Source organism: Coregonus clupeaformis, unplaced genomic scaffold (assembly GCF_020615455.1).
Source record: "Coregonus clupeaformis isolate EN_2021a unplaced genomic scaffold, ASM2061545v1 scaf1977, whole genome shotgun sequence".
In the NCBI taxonomy this organism is placed as follows: Eukaryota; Metazoa; Chordata; class Actinopteri; order Salmoniformes; family Salmonidae; genus Coregonus; species Coregonus clupeaformis.
Genome location: NW_025535431.1, coordinates 19,230 through 44,828, shown reverse-complemented (window position 1 = coordinate 44,828; position 25,599 = coordinate 19,230). Strand labels below are relative to the sequence as shown.

The 25,599-nt window shown below is 42.8% G+C and overlaps 2 protein-coding genes across 6 annotated transcripts; both read right to left on the bottom strand.

Moving 5' to 3' along the window:
• Positions 1-2,597: 2,597 nt before the first annotated feature.
• On the bottom strand, positions 2,598-16,518 carry LOC121580787 (segment polarity protein dishevelled homolog DVL-3-like). Of its 2 annotated transcripts, none has more exons than XM_041895822.2 (15): positions 15,926-16,518; positions 12,708-12,777; positions 10,320-10,441; positions 7,836-7,948; positions 7,409-7,541; positions 7,203-7,293; positions 7,038-7,107; positions 6,716-6,855; positions 6,453-6,529; positions 6,117-6,184; positions 5,815-5,964; positions 5,388-5,519; positions 4,982-5,176; positions 4,671-4,871; positions 2,598-4,175 (listed from the first exon to the last, which is right to left on the bottom strand). In XM_041895822.2, exons 1-15 carry the CDS (start codon positions 16,084-16,086, stop codon positions 3,805-3,807), a joined length of 2,094 nt encoding a protein of 697 aa, XP_041751756.1. In that variant the 5' UTR covers positions 16,087-16,518; the 3' UTR covers positions 2,598-3,804. The 2 variants fall into 2 exon arrangements, with proteins under 2 accessions (XP_041751756.1, XP_041751757.1); XM_041895823.2 differs by having other exon boundaries at positions 4,982-5,149; positions 15,926-16,516.
• A 3,711-nt stretch (positions 16,519-20,229) lies between these two features.
• LOC121580786 (piggyBac transposable element-derived protein 4) lies at positions 20,230-25,056 on the bottom strand. 4 transcript variants are annotated; one of them, XM_041895819.1, is made up of 4 exons: positions 24,971-25,056; positions 24,723-24,801; positions 23,993-24,157; positions 20,230-23,506 (listed from the first exon to the last, which is right to left on the bottom strand). In XM_041895819.1, exons 2-4 carry the CDS (start codon positions 24,773-24,775, stop codon positions 21,277-21,279), a joined length of 2,448 nt encoding a protein of 815 aa, XP_041751753.1. In that variant the 5' UTR covers positions 24,776-24,801; positions 24,971-25,056; the 3' UTR covers positions 20,230-21,276. The 4 variants fall into 4 exon arrangements, with proteins under 4 accessions (XP_041751753.1, XP_041751755.1, XP_041751752.1 ...); XM_041895821.1 differs by having other exon boundaries at positions 23,993-24,153; positions 24,971-24,980; XM_041895818.1 differs by having other exon boundaries at positions 24,723-25,056.
• Positions 25,057-25,599: the final 543 nt, after the last annotated feature.

Sequence of the window (25,599 nt, the reverse complement as noted above, 5' to 3'; positions counted from 1 at the left end):
GGCTTCCCAGAAGAGTGGAGGCTGTTATAGCAGCAAAGGGAGGACCAACTCCATATTAACTCCCATGATTTTGGAATTAGATGTTCAACAAGCAAGTCATGTAGTGTATATTTAGTCTCCAATGTTTATTGAAAACATCAATACATTTGACAATGAGCACTTGACTCTCACATACATCGTTACCGTTATTGGTTAGCTAGCTAGCACATTCTTTCCATATTATACTGAACAAAAATATAAACTCAACATGTAAAGTTTTGGTCCCAAGTTTCATGAGGTGAAATAAAAATCCCAGAAATGTTCCATACGCATAAAAAAATTCTCAAAGATGTTGTGCACACATTTGCTTACATCCTTTTTAGTGAGCATTTCTCCTTTGCCAAGATAATCCATCCACCTGACAGGTGTGGTATATCAAGAAGCTGATTAAACAGCATGATCATTACACAGGGGCACCTTGTGCTGGGGACAATAAAAGGCCACAAGTTATGAGGGAGTATGCAATTGGTATGCTGACTGCTGGAATGTCCACCAGAGCTGTTGCCAGATATGAACGTTAATTTATCTGCCATAAGCCGCCTCCAACGTCATTTTAGAGGATTTGGCACTACATCCAACCAGCCTCACAACCGCAGACCACGTCTAACCAAACCAGCCCAGGACCTCTGGCTTCTTCACCTGCGGGATTGTCTGAGACCAGCCACCCGGACAGCTGATGAAACTGCGGAGTATATCTGTATGTAATAAAGCCCTTTTGTGGGGAAGAACTAATTCTGATTGGCTGGGTCTGGCTCCCCAGTGGGTGGGCCTGGCTCCCAAGTGGTGGGCCTATGCCTTCCCAGGATCACCCATGGCTGCGCCCTTGATGTGAAATCCATAGATTAGGGCCAAATTAATTTAATTCATTAAATTGACTGATTTCCTTATGAACTGTAACTCAGTAAAATTGTTGAAATTGTTTTATGTTGGGTTTATATTTGTGTTCAATATAGCATGACATCAGTCAATAACATGGTATCAAGAACAAGATAAAACTAGCTGAAACGAGCCACCTACGATTCCCCACGTGGCAGCTTCTTGTCATTGTTGCTAGCTATCTGGCCATCCAGAATCAGAACAACACAGACTTCTGACCCATTGAAGCGTGCGCATAGTTTTCGTGACGTTGTCAGCTATATACTGTAGATGGTCAAGCACTATTGTGGGGCAGGATACATGTTGGTGATATTTCAGAAAAATGTGTTTTAAACGGTTTAAATCACCCGCGACAATAAAGACTGCTTCCGGGTGAGAGGATTCTTGCTGGCTAATGATCTTGTTCAGTTCGCAGAGTGCCGCCTTGGTGTTTGCTTGTGGCAGTGTATACACATCTGTAATAATAACACACGTGAATTCCCTCAGTATATAGTGGGGTCGTTATTTTAGCATCAGAAACTCCAGGTCGGGTGAACAGGAACTCCAGATGTTTTCAACCACTGTACACCAGGAATTGTTAATGAGGAAACAACCCTCACCGCCTACTGTTTCCAGAAGCTGCCGTTCGATCCATTCGGGAAATGGAATAGCCATCTGGTTGAATAGCAGAGGAGAGTGTATAGTCCGTAAGCCATGTCTCTGTAAAAACAGACACAGCATTCCCTGATGTCCCGCTGCGATTGAAGCCTTTCTCTGAGTTCAAAGTTTATTTTCCAGTGACTGGACATTAGCCATCAGGATACCATGAAGAGGAGGCTGTGTAGCCTGTCTTTTCAGCCAAGCTTGGAGTCCCCCTTTCATTTCTCTTCTTCAGTCATCTTGGTCAGCAGCAACAGGTAAGCACACTGTGCAGGGAACAAAGGGGCAAATGTAGTATTCCAGATCTGGGAGGCGTAGTGATAAGTGTGTAGCTTCCAATTCATGATCCAGAAATGTTTGTAGGTCATAGGAAATTATTGCATGAACACTGAGCAAATAAAGTAAGAATTAACGCAAAAATAGCAATAAAAAAAAGCTACGTTGAGCAGGAACCGGCGAGACATGCGCCCTCCTCAGCGCCGAGGAAGCTAGGAAAGGAGGAACGGAAAGGGAGAGAAGAAAGCAATCTAGGAAAGAAAAGGAGTTCACATGTGGTAGGAGTTCACACTAGGTCTCCCGAGTGGCGCAGTGGTCTAAGGCACTGCATCGCAGTGCTAGCTGTGCCACTAGAGATCCTGGTTCGAATCCAGGCTCTGTCGTAGCCGGCCGCGACTGGGAGACCCATGGGGCGGCGCAAAATTGGCCCAGCGTCGTCCAGGGTAGGGGAGGGAATGGCCGGCAGGGATGTAGCTCAGTTGGTAGAGCATGGCATTTGCAATGCCAGGGTTGTGGGTTAGATTCCCACGGGGGGCCAGTATGAAAAAATAAAATAAAAATGTATTCACTAACTGTAAGTCGCTCTGGATAAGAGCGTCTGCTAAATGACTAAAATGTAAATGGTAGGGATTAACTACGGTCAGTAGATGGCGATAGTATTGGTTTTAGTGGCAGGCTAGTTTGTCACAGGCTACTGCGGTGCTGCAGCTGGATACCATTGGAAAAAGGCACGGTTGAATTGAACTGGGAACAGGCAAACCGCACCCTGAAGATAAACACATTGGTCATTTATTTTGTCTACTGCAGAAGGATATCAAAATCAATATTTTGTTTCCTGAACATTCAATTGTATCCCTACATAATATATGGATTCCACATCAGTTCCATATATGAAGCTACAGCAGACCTACCAATTTCATCTCAAAATATGTATCCTGGAACTGCATCATCAAGTCATGCTCCCTTATCATTTTCCCTTTATAAAGTGTCATCATATCCAGACCTCTACATTTGGAAGCTCTTTAATGCAGTGGATCAACCAGTTAAAAGGAAGCTTAAACACACATGTTCTCTCTCTCGCTCTCACACACGGAATTCCTTGCTTGCTTTAAAGTGCAAATAATGTCCTTCCTCAGGTTTCTTGCGCGCGCACACACACACAAAACATTAAAGTAATAAAACTATATCTATAAATAAAAACCCATTTCTCAATAAAAGAGTAGAGTTGGTAAGAAACCGTTTTTTCTCCACTCCACATTATCGCAAGACAGAGACACAAATATATCTCTGGTTAACAGACAAATGTACTTTAACAATGAGTCTAAACTGGAAGCTCAGTGTTGAAAAATAAACTACATGTATCTGCAACCAGCTATGATAAACACAAGAGAACAGAAAGGGCATCAATTCTCTTGCACTACATTTTCATACAAAGTCATACAAACAAAAGTCAATGTAAGGTTAGTGTTAATTTTCTATTTCTTTCACTTTGCAAACATAATCTGTTGTTAAGGGGCCATTTTAGGTGAAAGAATGTATGGAGGGAGGAGGCTTTTAAAATGTCGTCTCTGGTGGACTGGGGTTGGGGAGGACGTGCAGATAAGGAGAGGAAAGACAGAAAAGAACAAATGAAAAACATCCACGTAGAAAAGCACAGAGTCATCCTCAGCTGTTTCCCCAGCCTCCCTCCCTGTCATGACCCAAACACAACTCACAGGGAGGAAACTGACAAAAGGCGCTTTGGTTCCATTTGGGGGGTGGGGGGTTCTTCACTGAAGAAAGTAGAGCAGAAGAGTAAGAGAGGTCATTTCCAGCAGGGTTGGGCTCAATTCCATTTTAATGCTGCCAATTCAAAAGGAAAAGGAATTGACCCCAACAATGCTTTTCTAGAGACTTCCTCCTCCTGTCCCTCTCAGCACTCAACAAAAAAATGACTATCCACCATTTTGTGGTGTGCCTATGACATGACCTGAGTCACATGACATCGACAAAGAACTCGCCAGGGTTGCCAACGGCCATGCGCAGGGACTGGCGGGAGCCGGTGAGCTCTGGGGGAGCGTTGGCCAGCTCTCGGCCTGGGGGGGCTCCGGGGGCAGCTGTGGCCAGGTGGAGGGGCTGAGGGGGCAGGCCTGGGGGGGCGTAGACCATGCCGGGGCCGTAGGACAGTGAGTGGGCGCTTCGATGGCTGTAGGAACTGCGGACACTGCGCTCGCTAGGGGCCACAGAGCGCTCGCTGGGGGCCCGATGGCTCCTGATCTCTGATTCGCTGCCACTACCGCCCGACTTGTTGGAGCCCCCGGCACCGCCTCTGCCCTCGGTCTTACTGCAGTTGGAGCCGCTGCTGCCTGGAGACAGGGGAGGAAAACAAACAGAAAGTGTGTTAATATCCAACTATTTGTCCTTCATACATGACTGCAAATGTTTTATATGATTGACTGTGTGTACGTTCTGGCTTTGCTGTGTGCGACTTCTAGATAAATTAATTTCAATATATCCATTAGGGCAACACTCCTGTATAATCTTAAAATCTCCTTTTCAAGTTTTTCTATATCATGTATTTTCAAGTCAGGCATGGTAGTGCTGATTCATGCCTGGGCCAACACATACCCATTGATATTGACTGGCCAATAAGTTCAAATGCAGCAGATAAATAGCTCAATAGCTTTTAAATCAACAGAAAATATTGTTACAATAGTACTATGATTATTTTTTACAATTCGTGTTAACTCAAAGTGTTGCATTGTCCTAGGCTGTAGTGTTGGTTAACTGAAACTAGTTCCCTCTCTCTCTCAGTGTCTGGGTTTGATTGAATTCTGCTGGTGAGTCCCAGATTTCCTCACCGTCGCTGTGCTGGCTGCCGGCGCTGCCCTGGGGCAGGTCGTGTTGGGGCTGGGGGTTGTAGGGGTGGGCGATGGGGAACTGGTAGGGTAGTGCCATGGGCCAGAGGGCTGCCCCAGGGTGTGGCAGAGGGGGCAGGGTGTCCTGGTCTGACGCCCCTCCGCTGGAGCCGTCGTGGTCTTGCAGAGATAGGTGCGTCATGTCTGAGAGAGAGAAAGAGTTGTCAAGAACATTAATGTTGCAGTTTTGGGCTAGGGACTAGGGGTTGTTTTCAAACTAGGAAATATAATGACAATATAGTGAAAGCACTCACTGCCACAGAGGTCTCCGAAGATGTAGTAGCACTGCTCGGAGAAGGTGATCTTGTTGACGGTGTGGCGGATGTAGCCGGCTTTGAGCAGGTTACTGGCATACTTCCTGGCTTCCCTGCGGTCCGAGAAGCCCTCCACGTGATGGAAGAGCCAGTCCACCACGTCTGAGCCTGGGGAGACAGACACACAACACGAGTCTAGACACAAACATACACATTCAATGGCAATTAACCTGCAAAAGAGACAAGGCTTATAAAAAGGGGAATATAGAAAGACATTTAGACAAAAAGGAGAAAGTGAAAGACCGGAGGACAGGAAGATAGACAGTGAGAGAGAGGTAGAGGGGTAGATGGAGAAAGAGGTAGATAAAGGGAGAGAGACAGAAAGAGGAAAAGAGAGTGAGCATACCTATGAAGGCGTTGGCGATGGTGATCTTTAGCCACATCCTGTCTCGGACCTCCAGGCCCGACTCCGGGGAAGCCATGGCCTTGGCAACGGTTGCCATGTCGCTGTGGATGGACAGGTGGAAATCGTCGAAGCCTGTGAGGAGCAAATGGGAGGTGTGGGTTACTGGGTTTAGCCAGGGTATGTATAATGGCTTACAGGTTTAGAATGGGACAGTGGGAACCTTTTGTTAGGATGCAGGTTTTCCACGGTATGACAGTTGTGGGTTCCTTTCGCAGATTAGCAGAACTTGTTAAAAGGCATCACATTATGAGCTCGTTCGCATACTAGACTGTCCTCAACTGATTGCTTCATGACGCAATAAAGCAAGAGTTATTTTAGAGTGTTTTAATGAGTTTTGACAGGACCCAGGTATAGGTGTGTGACTCACGTTCAGTCTCAGGGATGGAGCTGCTGATGGAGGAGCTGGTGGAGGTGACCGTGGTCATGGAGGGACTCATGCCATAGGCAGGGTACACCCCTGTCATCGCAGCAGTGTGGGAAACCCACGCAGCAGGGTCAATGGGCCGGATCGGCTCACCTGGTGGGAGAAAAGATGGGTTAGAGGGACATCGTACACAGACTTCACAAATCACACAAATCTATCCATAAAACAACCACAAATATTCACAAACATGAACATATTTTTAGTGGGCGTGCTGTGTGAGGAAGACACAGCAGGTGAATACTCACTTCTCGGCAGAGCAAAGCAGCTCCGGGGGTTGGGGTCCCAGCACTTAGCCACAGTCAGAGTGATAGGGCTGTAAACAGAGTTTACACACACACACACACACCACAGTTAACACAGAGCTGGCAATGCACACACCACACACAGGGAGACGTTTATAAGGCAAAGCTGCTAAACTTACACCTGTCTTTTTACAGATGGAATACAATCCCAAAGATAAAGTGAAATATAAAATACAACATTCTTTCTATGTCATAAGACTGATGTGGTAGCAACTTGTGTGTGTGTTTGTAAATGTGTGTGTGAAATAACACAGGTGTGTGTATGTGTGTGAGACTCACCCTGGCTTGTGTACGATGTCCCTCAGCACTCGAACCGCATCATCGTTGTTCATGTTCTCAAAGTTGATGTCGTTCACCTGTTAGGAGGAGGAGAATCTCTGTCTGATCTGGTTCGTACTCATTAGGCTTCACCGTAGCAAATTGTTTTGCTCAGGAAAACAAAAACAAGCATTTCTTATTGGACATTTTCAGGTAGTTCCACCCTCATGAACTCAACCCTGATTTCAACTGCTTGATCACCCTGCTCTAATGTCCACACACACCTGCAGTAGCATGTCTCCAGGCTCGATGCGCCCGTCTGCGGCCACCGCCCCTCCTTTCATGATGGAGCCGATGTAGATGCCTCCGTCGCCCCTCTCATTGCTCTGCCCCACGATGCTGATGCCCAGGAAGTTATACTTCTCTACAGAGGAGATAGACAGATAGAAAAAAGGGAGTGTAGGATTTTTACTTCATATTTGTAGTTAATTAGTTCATATTCCAGTTTTCAACATTGCATTGAGAACTACAAAACAGAGAGGACTATGCAAAGCTTTATTACAATTTATCAGGAAAAGTGAGAAATACATGACCAGAAATACTTACCCATGTTCAGAGTGACAGTGATGATGTTCAGTGACATGGTGGAGTCTGTGATGCTGCTGAATGATGACGACTACAAAGAAAGAAGAGCGGGAGAAAAAGAAGTGTGACGAGAGGGGTAAGGTCATTTACATATCAAAATTCTGTGGGTGTGTCTGCCCAGCTCACCCTTTCCATGTTGGACGTTTTAGGTTTCCGCCGGCGCCGGCGGTGTCGCCTCATTAGGCGAGAGGAGCTCTGCTCTGTGGAACTGCTGAAGCTGGGGGGAGAAAGCCCAAAAGGGTCACAGTAGACATAAGGCAAATGTTCCCACTGGAAGGAGGCAGGAAAGTGGAGGTTAGGCAAACGTTGCGTGACGGTTAGGAGGGCCTCACCGGCTGGTGGCGTCGTCATCCTCAGAGTCAAAGCAGCTGGTGGACTCCAGCTCGCTGCTCATGAAGGAGGAGCAGCTGTCGTATTGGCTCAGCTCCGCCCCTCGGCCCACCCGCGAGTAACCGTTCCTCCCACCTGCAGGGGGCAACACGGCACTCAGTGAAAGGGCCCACGCTACAGGCCCAGTCCCTAGGAACTTCATGTCGTTTGGATAAGTATAAAGCTGGATAGGTTTAAATGGTGCTAATAGCTCCCCATTGCCTCTTGATTGGCTTGGTGGAATACACACCTATCCAAAAACAGTCATTTGTCACATCTTCCACTAGGAACTGGACAGTATAGTTAAGAGAGAATGTCAAAGAGGAGCGAAAGAAAAATGCTGAGTGAGTGACTACAGAGAGGAGTGGAGGGGACAGACTGCTCTCTGACCGGGCTGGTGAGTGGGTTTCCGGCGCGGTCGCTCCCTCTCCCTCCTCTGGGACACCATCGAGCCCGTCTCAGTCTCATTGTCCAACGAGTCTCGTCCACCTGTGGCCTTCCCACTGCAGTGCGACATGGAGAAACGGATGGAGAAAAGGATGAGGGCGGGGGGAGAAATTGAGAGCGGGAGAGAGAAAAGGAGGGAGGAAAGGAGTGAGGAAACAAAAGTAATAATTTTTCCATTGAGCAAGTAGTTGTGCTCACTGTTTTCATGGTTATTAGGCAGATGTTAGAAGCACAAAGGATATATTATTCTTTAAGGGTGCATTCGTACATTTCACCCTGTCAATCTACACCGATTTCAGAGCTGGTTTGAGAGTGCCAGAGGACAGAATAATTAAGGAATTTACGAACGCCATAAAATCGGTTGTTATGACAGGTGTAAGTAAACATTGGCTAAATAAATAAATAATAATAATAATTATATATACACACATATACATACACACTCTACTGGTAAACAGTTTTAGAACACCTACTCATTCAAGGGTTTATCTTTACAATTTTCTACATTGTAGAATAATAGTGAAGACATCAAAACTATGAAATAACACATATGGAATCATGTAGTAACCAAAAAAAAAGTGTTAAACAAATCAAAATATATTTTATATTTGAAATTCTTCAAAGTAGCCACCCTTTGCCTTGATGACAGCTTTGCACACTCTTGGCATTCTCTCAACCAGCTTCATGAGGTAGTCACCAGGAATGCATTTCAATTAACAGGTGTGCCTTCTTAAAAGTTAATTTGTGGAATTTATTTCCTTCTTAATGCATTTGAGCAAATCAGTTGTGTTGTGACAAGGTGTGGGGGGTATACAGAAGATAGCCCTATTTGGTAAATGACCAAGTCCATATTATGGCAAGAACAGCTCAAATAAGCAAAGAGAAATGACAGTCCATCATTACTTTAAGACATGAAGGTCAGTCAATACGGAACATTTCAAGAACTTTGAAAGTTTCTTCAAGTGCAGTCGCAAAAACCATCAAGCGCTATGATGAAACTTGCTCTCATGAGGACCGCCACAGGAAAGGAAGACCCAGAGTTACCTCTGCTGCAGAGGATAAGTTCATTAGAGATACCAGCCTCAGAAATTGCAGCCCAAATAAATGCTTCACAGAGTTCAAGTAACAGACATCTCAACATCAACTGTTCAGAGGAGACTGTGTGAATCAGACCTTCATGGTCGAATTGCTGCAAATAAACCACTACTAAAGGACCCTGGCATGAGTAGGTGTGTCCAAACTTTTGACTGGTACTGTATATATAATAATAATAATAATAATATGCCATTTAGCAGACGCTTTTATCCAAAGCGACTTACAGTCGTGCGTGCATACATTTTTTTTTTTTTGTGTATGGGTGGTCCCGGGGATCGAACCCACTACCTTGGCGTTACAAGCGCCGTGCTCTACCAGCTGAGCTACAGAGGACTATATGGCCAGTAAGCACGTTTCCATCCACAGTTTAAAGTCATACCGTTTTTTAATTTTTTTATAATCACGACAGCTGTGATGGAAACAGGAAGTTCTGGTAAAAATGTTACATGCCGACAGGTAATTTGTTCTTTCGACATGGTGGGATGTTTTTGTGCCTGTAAAATTAATTATGCGGGAAATGGCGGTGGAAATGCCTTTATGCGCAAATATTGATAGAATAACCACCATATCGAAGTAAACTTGGAGTCAAGCGATGATATGGTGTGTGGTCCTCCCACTGCGACTCAGGAAATCATGCAGTTTATTAGGCTACAGATTAAATAAATTACGATGAACTTCGCAGGTTGGTGAAAGTGCACGTGATCTTGATGCTCCTTTCCAATCAATATTGAGGGTCTTATTCTGGTGACATGATGATCGATGCTTGACTGCCGTTTGACAAATAAAAATATTCTTGCTCTTATCCATAATAATCTCATCATGTAGACTATCCTACCCGCACAGTATCTGCAAACTGTTGGCTAGAGTGCACGTGCCAAGACTTTAGATTTTTATTCAGTTCATGAAAAGGGAAAAGTCCATTGTGTGCACTACGTCATCACGCATCGATTTTATCCGCAACACGTCCATTTAGTGGAAATACAGCACTGGTGGGAACATTTGCATATTTTCTTTAAGAGGATTCTATAATATTTGCATGAAAATATGTAGCTAATTGTATGGAAACCTAGCTAGTAACACCCTTTTGATAGCACTCTGAACGCTCCGAATTTCCAAACGGCCCAGAGTGCACTCTGATACTCTAGGGTGAATTTCCAAACACACCCTGAGACATATACAGACTCTTGGAGAGACAGAAACACACGTATTCACAAGCACACATACAACTTCTCTTACACACACACAGCCCAAAAAATAAAACAGAAACAGTCAAATATATGTGCATTGCGCACACAGCTGAACAGGCACACACACAACTGAGAGAGAACTAACTGGTAGGAGGGTGGTCTGGAGTCCCCGATGCCCCCAGTCCTCTCCAGGGGGGGTGGCGGCAGCTCCGACAAACTCTCAACCACCGAGCCACCGTCTGAGTGAGTACCATCCCCTGACACCAGCTGAGGACAGAGAGATAGACAGACCAACTTTGAGACCCCAACAATCATGCACCCTCAAATTGTTTTTGCATGCACTATACAGCTATTTTTACAAATGTGTTTTACAGCAAACCAGGCCTGTAGCCCCAAAGACCAAGCGGAGAGGAGACAGACACAGACACCCCGGATACTAAACACATTTCACTAGAACTTAATAACTTTAGCCTGATCAGACAGAGAGACAGACACAGACAAAGCCAATGACACATACAGACAGATAAATATACATAGACATAACCAGAGATGACTATCATGACTTTCCTGACCATGTACTGTATTGAATAAAGCCAATACCTAGGGCCCAGAGATGTTCCTAGTTATAGTAACAAGATATGGCTACCCCCTCTCCCTCCACACTCAGTCTCTCTCACTTTTTTCTTCTTCTTGTCAACCTTTTGAGCGGATGGTCGGGGGGCCGTAACATAATTACAAATAATTTGTAGACTGCAAATTGACTGCAAGAAGCCCAAACAGAAATGTTTGACTAAAACATAATAATTTCAAACCTTTACATTTGTATATAATCACGTGGGAATACTTGGGAACAGATTTCTTAAATTCAAATCACTTGGAGCTGATTTCCTGGTGTTTGTACAGTCTTATGTCTAACAATGAGAATAAATAATAACAAAAAAATTTTTTTTTAGTGTTTTTTTTGGGCTGAGAAAACTTGGGGAACCCTGCAGTTGTTTATGTCTCCAAAACTCATTTCTCTGTACACACACCATTTCCTTCTTAAACAAACCATCCTTTCACTCCTCACCGTCTTTCTTTGGCCCCTCTCTGTGATTCAATCTTCTCATTAGGTGCAGTGAAGTTCTTTATTTGAGAGTGATGTCTATGATCCTGTGATTTCAGTTTCTCTTAATCAGAACTCAATGGAGAACAAGAGGACAAGCAAGGTGGTGTCTCAGTCATGGAGAGAGGGGATCATTGGTCTGTGTGTGTACTGAGAATATATGAGTTTTGGAAACAAACAAGTAGTGTGTATTTGTAAGACAGCTAAAACGATTTATGAGAAATAAAGAGCATGAGAGCCAGTGTGCGTGTAATTAGGGCCGGGACGATAACAGTATTGCGATATTTTTTCAATGGCAAAAATGAAAACACAAAGCAGATCTAACTCTTTGGTCCTTTAAAACCCTGCTCTATGTATACTTAACAAAAATATAAAAACGCAACATTCAACAATTTTACTGAGTTACAGCTCATATAAGGAAATCCTTCAATTGAAATAAATTCATTAGGCCCTAATATATGGATTTCACGACTGGGAAGGCATAGGCCCACCACTTGGGAGCCAGGCACACACACTGTAGAGCCAGGCCCAGCCAATCAGAATTAGTTTTCCCCCACCAAAGGGCTTTATTACAGACAGAAATACTCCTCTGTTTCATCAGCTGTCCGGGTGGCTGGTCTCAGATGATCCCGCAGGTGAAGAAACCTGGTGTGGAGGTCCTTGGCTGGCGTGGTTACATGTGGTCTGCGGTTGTGAGGCCGATTGGACGTACTGCCAAATTCTCTAAAACGACGTTAGAGGCGGCTTATGGTAGACGAATGAACATTCAATTCTCTGGCAACAGCTCTGGTGGATATTCCTGCAGTCAGCATGCCAATGGCATTGTATTGTGTGACAAAACTGCACCTTTTAGAGTGGCCTTTTATTGTCCCCAGCACAAGATGCCCCTGTGTAATGAACATACTGTTTAATCAGCTTCTTGATATGCCACACTTGTCAAGAGGATGGATTATCTTGGCAAAGGAGAAATGCTCACTAACAGGGATGTAAACACATTTGTGCACAACATTTGAGAGAAATAAGCTTTTTGTGTGTATGGGAAATTTCTGGGATCTTTTATTTCACCTCATCAAACATGGGACCAACACTTTAGATGTTGCGCTTATATTTTTGTTCAGTATAAAATAGTGTGCTATAGCTTGGAAAATAATTAGATGTGACTCTGGATGACAACATAATGATGTTTGTTTCCAACATTAGGGCTGTTTTCCTAAAGAAGTTCAATCCACTTCGTGTTCCGCTTCCTTGCCACAATACTAATGAGTATCGCAATACTGGTATGGTCCCGGCCCTAGTAATAATGATAGTATCAGACAGATGGGTGAGGCACCTCCCCAGAGACAGAGTGATGTTCGGGGTCAATAGCAGCCACAACAGATGGGTGTCATTGACAAACACTTAAGACAAAGATGAAGTGTGTGTGCTTACCCAAGATACCACACGACCATTAAAACAAGGGAGTTTGGCATTGTCATCAGATATCTCTTCTTTCACCACCCTGTGAGGAAAAGAGAGAACAACATTTAATCAACATGTGTACACAAATGCTGGTAAAGAGTGCACCGACACCAGGGTGAAACACTCCCGGTCCCAACAATAGTAAAACAGTCTAAAAATCTCTGCTTTGGCCATATCCCACAAAGACATGGACATTGTAATAATTCGGTTGATGGTAAAAACATATTGGCCTAGATCTAACTCTCAGCTTTTGCACTCTCAATCTTGTTAAATTACTGCGCTAGCTAGTTCAATTACTAAGCTTATATTTTCAATAACGTGTGTGTCGTGTGTGTGTGAAACAAACATGCAGTGCCAAATTCCTATTTAGCCTGGTGTCAATAGAGCATGTGATTCAGCAGGCCGAACATGGCTCTATACATACACAGTGCATTCGGAAAGTATTCAGACCCCTTGACATTTTCCACATTGTTACGTTACAGCCTTATTCTAAAATTGATTTAAAAGTTCCCCCCCCCTCCTCAATCTACAAAATACCCCATAATGACAAAGCAAAAACAGGTTTAGAAATGTTTGCAAATGTATTAAAAATTAAAAACTGAAATATCACTTTTACATAAGTATTCAGACCCTTTACTCAGTACTTTGTTGAAGCACCTTTGGCAGCGATTACAGCCTCAAGTCTTCTTGGGTATGACGCTACAAGCATGGCACACCTGTATTTGGGGAGTTTCTCCCGTTCTTCTCTGCAGATCCTCTCAAGCTCTGTCAGGTTGGATGGGGAGCGTCGCTGCACAGCTATTTGTAGGTCTCTCCAGAGATGTTCGATCGGGTTCAAGTCTGGGCTCTGGCTGGGCCACTCAAGGACATTCAGAGACTTGTCCCAAAGCCACTCCTGCGTTGTCTTGGCTATGTGCTTAGGGTCGTTGTCCTGTTGGAAGGTGAACCTGAGCGCTCTGGATAAGGTTTTCATCAAGGATCTCTCTGTACTTTGCTCCGTTCATCTTTCCCTCGATCCTGACTAGTCTCCCAGTCCCTGCCACTGAAAAACATCACCACAGCATGATGCTGCCACCACCATGCTTCACCGTAGGGATGGTATTGACCAGGTGATGAGCGGTGCCTGGTTTCCTCCAGACATGACGCTTGGCATTCAGGCCAAAGAGTTCAATCTTGGTTTCATCAGACCAGAGAATCTTGTTTCTCATGGTCTGAGAGTCCTTTTGGTAAACTCCAAGCGGGCTGTCATTTGTCTTTTACTGAGGAGTGGCTTCCGTCTGGCCACTCTACCATAAAGGCCTGATTGGTGGAGTGCTGCAGAGATGGTTGTCCTTCTGGAAGGTTCTCCCATCTCCATAGAGGAACTCTGGAGCTCTGTCAGTGACCATCGGGTTCTTGGTCACCTCCCTGACCAAGGCCCTTCTCCCCCGATTGCTCAGTTTGGCCTGGCGGCCAGCTCTAGGAAGAGTCTTGGTGGTTCCAAACTTCTTCCATTTAAGAATGATGGAGGCCACTGTGTTCTTGGGGACCTTTCAATGTTGCAGAAATGTTTTGGTACCCTTCCCCAGATCTGTGCCTTGACACAATCCTGTCTCGGAGCTCTACGGACAATTCCTTCGACCTCATGGCTTGGTTTTTGCTCTGACATGCACTGTGGGACCTTATATAGACAGGTATGTGCCTTTCCAAATAATGTCCAATCAATTTAAATTACCACAGGTGAACTCCAATCAAGTTGTAGAAACATCTCATGGATGATCAATAGAAACAGTATGCACCTGAGCTCAATTTCAAGTCTCATAGCAAAGAGTCTGAATACTTATGTAAATAAGGTATCTGTTTTGTTTTTTGTTGAAAAACATTTCTAAAAACCTGTTTTCGATTTATCAGTATGAGGTATTGTGTGTATATTGATGAGGACATTTTTTATTACTTTTATCAATTTTAGAATACGGCAGTAACGTAACAAAATGTGGAAAAAGTGAAGGGGTCTGAATACTTTCCAAATGCACTGTATCTCACAGTGGTGCATTCAGTCCCATTGCAGACCAGTTTGAAATCAAATACATAACCACTCAATCCCTGTCCTGACAAGTGTATCCTACCAGGAGCTCAATCTGGAAAAGCCCTTTTGGAGTTACCCACTGTCCGGATAGACAGTTAGGCCTAAGCCATTCTCTATAACAGGCCATTGAGGTGTTTCACTTTTTTACATTTTACTCAACAAAAGTAGTCAACATATTTCTGACATGACTGACATACAGTGAGGGGGGAAAGTATTTGATCCCCTGCTGATTTTGTACGTTTGCCAACTGACAAAGACATGATCAGTCTATAATTTTAATGGTAGGTTTTTTTGAACAGTGACACAGAATAACAACAACAAAATCCATAAAAACGCATGTCAAATTTTATAATCTAAATATTCTGTCTCTCACTGTTCAAATAAACCTACCATTAAAATTATAGACTGATAATTTCTTTGTCAGTGGGCAAACGTACAAAATCAGCAGGGGATCAAATACTTTTTTCCCTCACTGTACAGTGTTTTTCAAACATCCAAACTATCTGAAAGTACACAAGATCTATCCAAAGCGCCTTCCTGTTGTTAAGTTTAAGGCCATTTTCAGTGACGAATGGGACATGGACACATTTTGAGAACAAGTTCCTTTGCCATTCAAGACATGTTTCACACGCAAAGGACTGGCTTGTAAACTTGCCAGTGAACAACAGGGCATTCTCGAGTAAGTGACCGACCGTTGTGTCCAACCAACCAGTCTACTGCATTCCTTTTTGACAACAGCAGCAGGAGAGAGGAGACCATTAATGTGGTCTGTTGGCCTTCTCCCTAATATAAGCCACTTCTCTGTCTATTATACAACCGATAGGTAGGCTATCTAGTTAACCATCTCAACTATCCATACTTGAATCTTGTTCAATAGGAAAATGGACGCTGATGCCTAGTTTGGTGTATAAGTTTAACATTAGCTAGCTAGCTAACGTTAGCTGTGTAAAAAAAAATACTTTACCGAGCGTTAAACAAAGGAATAACAAATTCAAGCCGTGATTAACATGAAGACGTTGGTTAGCCAAACCGTTTTGACAAATTAACATTTCATCTGTGAAAGAATAGCTAACGTTAGCTACCCTACCAGACTGTTTAGTCTCTAGCTAATATTAATGCTCACCCAAAATCGTCATCCATAGATTTGAAGAAGAACTTGCAGTTAGGTTTCTTAAGAACATTTTTGAAGTCCGCAAGTGTGACCCTGTCCGCGGGCACTGCCAATTTGACCAGGTAGGGTGTTTCCTGGTCGTCGAGGTGATATATGACTTTGGTCTCCCCCATTGTGGGCTGCTGGGGCGAGGCAGGCAGGGTACATCAAGCCGCGGTCCTGGAAGGCTCCCTCTCGGGCCTCGGAGCTGCGATTCCCCCGGCTTTCTGGCTAGCCAGCTAGCTACCAGTTGTTCTTTTGAATCCTTTTAGCTAGCTAGCTACTGTAGCAACCTAACGCGTTAGCTAGCTATTCAGAAGCACCTTGCTCCACAAAGGTTCAGCCAGATGAAGACTGATGATGTACCCGGATATTATTTTACCAATTTGAAAGGGAGCCAAATGTAGCTACTTTCCAATCTTGACTAAAATGTGAATTTAGGCAGTCGTTGTTCACGCTAGCTGGCAGTTATTTTGTTCAATACACACGAAGAATCCTCCTGAGTTCAGAATGCAGTCTTCAACAAACAAACACCAACCCTAACCTAAAAGTGCTCCCTCTACCGGAGAGGAGGAAAGAAAAATAATCGCAATGGCTTTTAAAGGGATACTTCGGGATTTTGGCAATGAAACCCGTTATCTACTTCCTCAGAGTCTCTGCATCCAGTATCAAGGAAGTTACAGAGGTAGTTTCGCGAGGCAATGCTAAATTGTATGTAGCTACAAAACAGATAGAACAATGAGACAGACATTTCACCGGATGTATAAATGTGAAGCATCCGCTTGGCGTGTCCACTCAATACCAAATATGGTAGTGAGAGGAAGCCCACTGGCCAGCAGTGGGAGAAGATGGAACGAGATGGATTTTGGCCGACATTCTGCACATTTTCTCATTGATGAAACATTTGCTCTCAATACAGCTTTCTGTTCCCAAAACTAGAATATGTTATGAACAGAGTGGACTAAGTTTTGTAGAGCTTACCCTTTGCAAAATATTTAAATCGCGTTGTTTAGAAGGAGTGCAAAAGCGAATTGAGTTATTGCATACGCGCACTTCACAGAGAAGGCGTTCCCTAACAGAAATATGCAGATTATGCTAGAACGCGCCAATAGGATCTCGCTAGCTCGTGCTTGGCTCTGCCCACCTCCTTGCTTGTTCTGCCCACTATGACTCATTTGTTCCAATTTGAAACAACGGGCTGTGGTCTATCTTGGTTTAGTTATAAAACATATTTAGCTATACTAGACTATAGCCTGTAGTCTAGTGTTAGCCCACGGACTGGAAGTATATGCTAACTACTGGCATGCTAGTAGATACCATAGACTTCCAGTCATTGCGCTATCTCTAGTTAGCAAATGCGCTAACGCTAGTTAGCAACTTCCTTCAAACTGCATGCAAACATACACATTGTATTTCTTCTTCTTCTATGGTCTATTCCCTTTCAGAAACATACAATGATCCCCCATCAGATACTGTGTTCACGCATAATACCAAACTATAATACTGTTTCCCATAATATTTGTTTCCCTCTCAGATACATAATATGAAATGTGTATTAAAAAGATGTTTAGATAATACATGTCATTAGTTGGTGCACCTTTGGCAGTCATACCTGAAACTTTTTGGATTAGTATCTAGTACCTACAGTGCCTTCAGAAAGTATTCTCACTCCTTGACTTTTTCGAAATGTTGTTGTGTTACAGCCTGAATTTAAAAATGGATTAAATTGAGATGTTGTGTTACTGGCCTGCACACAATACCCCCATAATGCTGAAGTTGAATTATGTTTTTTGACATTTTTACAAATTAATTAAAAATGAAAAACTGAAATGTCTTGAGTCAATAAGAATTCAACCCCTTTGTTATGGCAAGCTTAAATAAATTCAGGAGTAAACGTTTGCTTAACAAGTCACATAAGATGCATGGACTCACTCAGTGTGCAATAATAGTGTTTAACATGATTGTTGAATGACTACCTCATCTCTGTACCCCACACATACTATTATCTGTAAGGTCCCTCAGTCGAGCAGTGAATTTCAAACACAGATTCAACCACAAAGACCAGGGAGGTTTTCCAATGCCTGGCAAAGAAGGGCAGACATTGAATATCCCTTTGAGCATGGTGAAGTTATTAATTACACTTTGGTGGTGCATCAATACACCCAGTCACTACAAAGATACAGCGCCCTTCCTAACTCAGTTGCCGAAGAGGAAGGAAACTGCTCAGGGATTTTACCATGAGGCCAATGGAGACTTTAAAACAGTTACAGAGTTTAATGGTTGTGATATGAGAACTGAGAATGGCTCAACAACATTTTAGTTACTCCACAATACTAACCTAAATTACAGAGTGAAAAGAATGAAGCCTGTACAGAATACAAATATTCCAAAACATGCATCCTGTTTGCTACAAGGCACTAAAGTAATACTGCAAAAAATGTGGCAAAAAAAGTAACTTTAAGTCCTGAATACAAAGCGTTATGTTTGGGGCAAATACAACACATCACTGAGTGCGACTCTTCATTATTTTCAAGCATGGTGGTGGCTGCATCATGTTATGGGTATGCTTGTCATCGGCAAGGACTAGGGCGTTTTTGGGGGGGATAAAAATAAACAGAATATAGCTATAAGCACAGGCAAAATCCTAAAGGAAAACCTGATTCAGTTTGCTTTCCAACAGACACTGGGAGACAAATTCACCTTTCAGCAGGACAATAACCTAAAACACAAGGCCAAATATACACAGGAGTTGCTTACCAAGACAACATTAAATGTTCCTGAGTGGCCTAGTTAGTTTTGACTTAAATCGGCTTGAAAATCTATGGCAAGACTTGAAAATGGCTGTCAAGTAATGATCAACAACCAATTTGACAGAGCTTAAAAAAATAAAGAATAATGTGCAAAACTCTTAGTGCCGATTCCGACATAGGAGATTACGGCTTTCTTATGCACGCCTTTTCTACGCACTTCTCAGTAGTTAGTACTGACTTACCTTTTGAAGGTGCATAATGGGCTTTGCAGGTGTGGTTCCCTTGCATGTGCTGAATAAATGTCAATCAACTGCTGAAAACCCTTCCACTTGCTGGCCAACAGATTTTCTTATGGAGTTTTCATTCAATAGGGGTTTCATTACATTTATCTTAAGCCATCCCTTTAAATACGGTGTACCTTTAATTAGAATTTTGTTGACAGACTAGAATACATAGAGACGGGTTCAGAAAATAGGCATCAGTGAAAGAAAGCCATCTAATTACAGTATATGCATATTCGTCTCCGTTTTAACACCAACTGGTAGATTAAAAAATAAAAATGTATAGTACATTATTTAGGCAAATTTTAGGTTTAGGAAAGTATATATGAATCATCAAAAAACTTTATGCACAAAATATATTGATTAATCAAAAATACAGTGGTTTGATTAATTCTGAAAATTGTCACATTCAGTTATTTAACCCATAGTAATGTTGGAAGATTAGTGTACATATAATTATAATAGGGAGAACAGTGTACAATAGTAGGCTATACCCTCCTCTATTGCCTACGCTAACCATGGAACTGTGTGATGACACGGCCAAGTGTTGTGCCATGGGTCTGGTTCAAACTGTTATGGCTTGGTCTGCGCTCTGCTCCATAACAATTTAATTAGGCTACATGTCTTTTTTTATTTATTATCAACTGTTACTAATGATCCTCAGCAACAACCACATGGCCGTGACAGCATTTACAGAGGAAGCAAATGAAGGTAAACAAAATAATGGAATGATAATGTAGGCTATACCAACTGAAGGGAACTAACAGTACATTGGCAGTTGAATATGTGTGGTTATTAGGCCTACTGATGGTCGATACTGATAGGGGCTAATATTTAACATGATAGAAATAGGAAACAGAGAAAGTCGGGGTAGCCTATAATTAAGACATTCGAGAGTGCTCATCCCTGCAAGTTAAAAGGCCATACAATTAAAATTCTGCATAATGCCACAGCATTTCATAAACTTCACTGTGGGAAAGTTGATATGTTGATATGCTTCAGTTTGCTGCCATATGACTGGTTTCACATTTGTCTCCACCGACTATAAGGTAAAATAGATCTAAAACACGTGTCATTTATATTTACAATTCCCTTATCCAAACAGATTACTCGTTTACCTAGCTCTTATCGTTGTAAATTACATTATATGGAGAATGCTGTAGATGCTTTTCTCACTTGGAACCGGCAGGTTTGCTCAACATGGTTTCCTCTCGCGTAAAGGTGGTGGAATTATGAGGGAATGAAGTCAAGGTCAGAATACGGCGTATCTGTAGACACACCTCCATTTATTTGATCTCCACCCAGAACGAATGGCAGGTGAATAGCGTGCTATCCTCATGCTTAAGTTCAAGGTCAGAATACACGTAGAGAGAAAAGTGCAGAAAAAGGGAATTCCGTTTACGCGCCCATAACTCGGGTTGGAATCGGGGCCTTTGAGACTTACCCAGGAAGAGTCACAGCTGTAACCACTTCCAAAGGTGATTCTAACATGTATTGATTCATGGGTTTGAATACTTATGTAAATTAGATATTTCTGTATTTCATTTTCAATTAAATTTTCAAACATTTCTAAAATTCATTATAGGGTAGTGTGTGGATGGGTATGATGTAAAAAAAAAAAAAAGTTTTCTCCATTTTGAATTCAGAAAACAAAATGTGGAATAAGTGAAGGGGTATGAATACTTTGCACACAGGCTTGGGGCAATATGAATCTAATAATTTTTTCTATCATGTTCCCACGAACTTGCAAAATCTTGCAAAGTTGAATAATACTCTTCTATGACCTATTTCAGAAAGCTTATAGCCCAGGGATGAAAAAACCATAATTGCATCAGCCTGTTCATTGTCTTTAATCACATGCCATATTCTGAAGCAGTTTCTGGCAAGACTAACTAATTATTGCACAAATGACACTTCATATGTCTACAGTACATCTGTGAGAGATTTTAACAGTGCTGGGATCATTCATGGGCACAAATATTTATAGAATAAACAAAAATAATAAAACGATAACAAAAATAATAGGCCTAACCATAATAACAATCATCATCACACTTGAGACCACTTATTATCGATGCTACTGAAAAGTTGTGCCAGAGACATTCTTTTTATCCTTATCCCACCCTCGGAACCGGAAGCAGTTCCTGTCTTCTATCATACAGAGCAGCGCCTGGACAGGACTCACACTGCCAGTTGGTCTTGCACAGACAACAGTTCTTCCTGCCCACGGTTTCTCTTTGAGAGATGTCAATAGCGGTAGGATCGTTAGTGCGCACAGGGTAGCGAGATAGTTTCACTTCCTGTTGTTCCTCAAGCCAAAATGACGTTTAATGAAACTCTGTGCCTGTTTTTGAGACTTAAACTCAATTTTTCCCCCCCCATATTCCATCCAAGGATGGGTAGGGTATGGGTTATACTTTATATGCCTCTTGAAAACTTCTGCTACGAGATCCTTTTTATTCATGTGCCAAACTCTGAAGCAGTTCCTGTCTGGTATCATACAGAGTGCCACCTGACAGGACTCACACTGCCAGTTGGTCTGGCTTTCCTTGCACAGACAACATTTCTTCCTGCCACTAGATTTTCTTCGAGAGGAATCAACAGTGGTAGGATCCATTATGGGTACAGGGTAGCATGGTCGCTTCACTTCCACCAATTCCTCTTCTTCCTCTGGTTCCTCTTCCTCTTCCTCCTCCTCCTCCTCTTCTGACGACTCTTCTTCAGCCTCCTCCTGCTTACCAATGTCAGCAAGCTGCAGGCACAGCTGCTCCCTGAACTGCTTGTGGGTCATGGGCTTTTTCTTCTTCTTCTGGGCCATGTCCTTCTGCAGGAGGAAGCTGTTCACCACAGCAATGTCTACAAAGTGGAAGAAGAAGGTTTTGTACCACTTCATGGTTTTGTGGGCCACACTGTAGCATTTGATCAGGGCATCAGACAGGTCCACACCCCCAATATATTTGTTGTACGGCTTGATCGCCTCTGGGATGGGTATGTACTGTGTTGTCCAGGATCCATTTTTGCTCTGTTTTCTGCTTTTGACCTGCTCCCCTGCGAAGGCCTTATGAATGGTGGTACACATAGTGACTGGTTGTGTGCCCATCCACTTGGTGAAGAGCAGCTCGCCGTCACGGAGCCAGCGGATGGTTCCTTTCTCTGCTCGAGCAGGCATGCTGTTCTCTCGGATGCCCACACGGAATTCACGTATGGTTCCACATGCTCCCAATTTCTTTTTGTACAGGTCACGGAAGAGAGATATGCTGGTGAAGGAGTTATCAACATAAATGTGGTATCCTGTGCCCAAGTATGGCACCTTCAACAGGTTCATGGCAACATCATAGCTCTCCCCTTTGCCTGAAGCAGATAGGTTTTTGGTCATAAACACATTGAAGTCGCAGGTGTAGCCATTTCGTGAATCAGCTAAAACATACAGCTTGAATCCATACCTGTAGGGCTTGGATTTAATGTATTGTTTGAGGCTGTGGCGGGCCTTGGAGTGCACCATGCGCTCATCAATGGAAAGGTTCTGGAATGGGTGGTAGAAGGCCCTGCATGCCTCCAATATCTGGTCTTTGAGAGGTTTGATTCTCATTAGCTGGTCGTACTCTGCAGTCCCCTTCTTCTTATCGTTTTCCTCCTCCTCTGCTGGGTCACTCATGTGCAGTGAATAGGTGATTGCCCGAAATCTTGTCATAGTCATGACTGTACGGCAAAAAGGAAGACAATATATTCTGTTTCGATTCCAGTAGTCTGATACAGTGTGCACATTCAGCAGACCCATATAGATTACAATGCTGAGGTAGTTGTACATTTCCTCCACGGATACAGGTTTCCATGGTTCTTTGATTCCCTGTTCCTGTCTTCTCTTGGCGTTCTTGTTGGTGTTTGAGCAGAGAGTATCAACAACGTCATTACTGAAGAAGAGCTGGAAGAGCTCTAGAACAGTGTAGTTCTTTGAAGTGTCTAGCTGGGGTCCCGGAGTCCTAGCTGGTTCGAAGGGGAACAGTTTAGGCTCTTGATCTGGTTCATCCTCAGTCCTCCACTTCCTCTCTGACCCACTGATAAGAGGTGTGGCTGCATGAGCTCTGTTTTTGGATTTGGCAGGGCTGGGTGTACAGGGGGGAGAAGATGGAGGCCTGGCCTTCCTTTGAGGTGCTGCTTTGGGGCTAGAGATGGATTTTGTTATTTTTGAAGCCCTGCTCTCGATGACTTCTGTATTAGGGGGAAGGTCTTCTCCATCTTCCTCACTTGACTTTGAAGCCTCTATCTTAGGGCGAGAGGAGATACCCCTTACTCTGAGCCGTGTCATAATTGGAGGGGAGTCATCTTCCCTTCTAGTCTCTTTAACTTCTGTCCTGTCGGGAGTGAAGTAATCTTCCCTTCTAGTCTCTTTAACTTCTGTTCCATTGGGAGTGAAGTCATCTCCCCTTCTAGTCTCTTTAACCTCTGTTCCATTGGGAGGGGATTCATCCGCCTCCATTGCCTCTGAAGGTTCCGTCAGATAAGGAGGTTCTTCATTCCCATCTCTGAAAAATGATTAATGAAAGAATATAATGTTTTAGGTGGTGCCATACATATAAACAGCATCATTGTGGCAATCTGGCTTCTATCAACTTACTTAGAGAAAGGGTGGGTTTGTTGATCCAATTACAGATTTAGGCAAATAATACTGAATGGAGAGCTTGACAGTCCATAAGGCCAATATGATAGGTTTTCTAACCCGTTTTATATTGTTTGTTTACAAAGACATTTTATACAGTTCAACTAAGCCCATCGGACATTAGTGTTATTTTTCAAGAATCAATAGGTATATATAATTCATTAAAAATTATCAAGCTATAAATATCAGTGGTAGTAATTTTTATAAATAAATATGCAAATGACTCAAGATCAAAATGTGTAAAATGGGTGTTACAACGTTAAAGATATTTAAGCAAACAGTACTGAGTAGATACTTAACGTAAAATGCTATCCACTCTGAATAATGTAATAGTTGAAGTCGTTCAACTCACAGGTCCAAAAGTCGATCCAACTCCTCTTCAAAGATGGAATCTAGAAATGAATCGTAGCTGCCACATCCCTGAAATGTTCCATCTCCATCAGAATTAATTTCTCCTGCTTCCCTTCCATCATCATCTTGAACAACGCTGCTGTTCTCAGGTTGCATTGCCTTCTTCCTGGAAGGCAGTTCAGACAAAAACAATGGAAATGAATTCACAAAAATTAAGTGGGAGCCCAAGACTGTAGCACAGAGCAAACAATTGATCATACGATGCATGTTCTCAACTCATTAACTGTGTTTCTAAATGCCAGTAGATTGAGCAAAATCAAATGTGGAGAAGGGGAATGTAAAGCAAAGACTGGAGTCATACTGGATTTGTAGCTTGCAGCAATAGGAGTCAAGCTGCGAACAAAAATCAAATCTTGCTCACAGGACTACCCTTGGAAGGCTAAAACATAATAATAATAATAATAATAATGTATTTAATCAGCAAGGTATATTAAAATAGATTAATCTGCTTTTATAAGTGAGCGATTCAAAACGTATCCTTCTTGTTGTTGTTTTGGGCAATCGTTGACAAAAATCAGCTTTTCCTCTGTGATAAAGGACTTTCAAATAACAAATTTTTGCATTTTATGTGACGTAATGGTTGAAACTGGTCATTTTTTGGAAGACATGTTCTTTGGGAAAAGTATTTTAATATGTTTGCAATTTATATTAAAGTACTTCAGGCATACTACCTCTTATCGCATTCAGAGAGGGAGAATTTGTCCTGCACCTCCTCCAGCTCCATCTTGGCTGTTTGTCCACTGGTTCTGCCTGAAGCCGAAACACATGATCGCAGCCATAACGTCATTCTACCAAACCCTTCATGGTTCCACTGCAGCACTTGGGCTTATATATGATTAATATTTACGTTTCTAACAGGTTAGATAACCCAAACACCATCCCAAATTCTTACGAGAGATATGCACCTCTCTGTTATTACCTCTCTCTTCCGCCGCAGCTCAACGCAGAATTCGCACAAAACCGCAACCAAAAACAACACAGCACATACTCGTCACCTACCTACCGTCTTTTTCTTCTTCTTCTGTGGGTTTTATGGCGGACTACATCCAAAAGTTGTATTACCGCCACCAACTGGACGGTTTGAAACCAAAATTAAAATTAAAATAAATAAATCCATACTTAATAGTGATTATAACAATCCACCCTAATAAAAATAGTACAATGCCAAAACAAACAAAACTCCAACTTCTTCCTTCTTTTAGTTCTCCATATCTACCTTCTCAGGCTCTAGGACCTGAGAAGGTGCTACGCTTGTCACCTACCCATTCTTCTTCTTCATCATCATCATCATCATTATCATCATCTTCTTTGGTATTTTGACGGTCCACAAACAAATGTTATAGGTGCATGCTGCCACCTACTGTATTGCCTATGTATCAGCCTACTTCTTCTTCTACTTCTTCTTCTTCTTCTTCTTCTTCTTCTTCTTCTTCTTCTTCTTCTTCTTCAGTGGGGTTTATCGGCGGTTGGCATCCAACGTTATGGTGCATTACCGCCACCTACTGTACTGGAGTGTGGGCCTGAGACAGGGAGAAACAATCCTACTTG

Excerpts from the sequence above, each read along its gene's own strand:
- LOC121580786 (XM_041895818.1), bottom strand. The coding sequence starts at position 24,838 with ATGACGTTATGGCTGCGATCATGTGTTTCGGCTTCAGGCAGAACCAGT. Across the intron at positions 24,158-24,722 it reads CTCTCTGAATGCGATAAGAG|GAAGAAGGCAATGCAACCTG; the intron begins GTAGTATGCCTG and ends ACTGCCTTCCAG. Across the intron at positions 23,507-23,992 it reads TTGGATCGACTTTTGGACCT|AGATGGGAATGAAGAACCTC; the intron begins GTGAGTTGAACG and ends ATCATTTTTCAG.
- LOC121580787 (XM_041895822.2), bottom strand. The coding sequence starts at position 16,086 with ATGGGGGAGACCAAAGTCATATATCACCTCGACGACCAGGAAACACCC. Across the intron at positions 5,965-6,116 it reads CTGCTTTGCTCTGCCGAGAA|GTGAGCCGATCCGGCCCATT; the intron begins GTGAGTATTCAC and ends TTCTCCCACCAG. Across the intron at positions 4,176-4,670 it reads CGGCAGCCAGCACAGCGACG|GCAGCAGCGGCTCCAACTGC; the intron begins GTGAGGAAATCT and ends CCCTGTCTCCAG.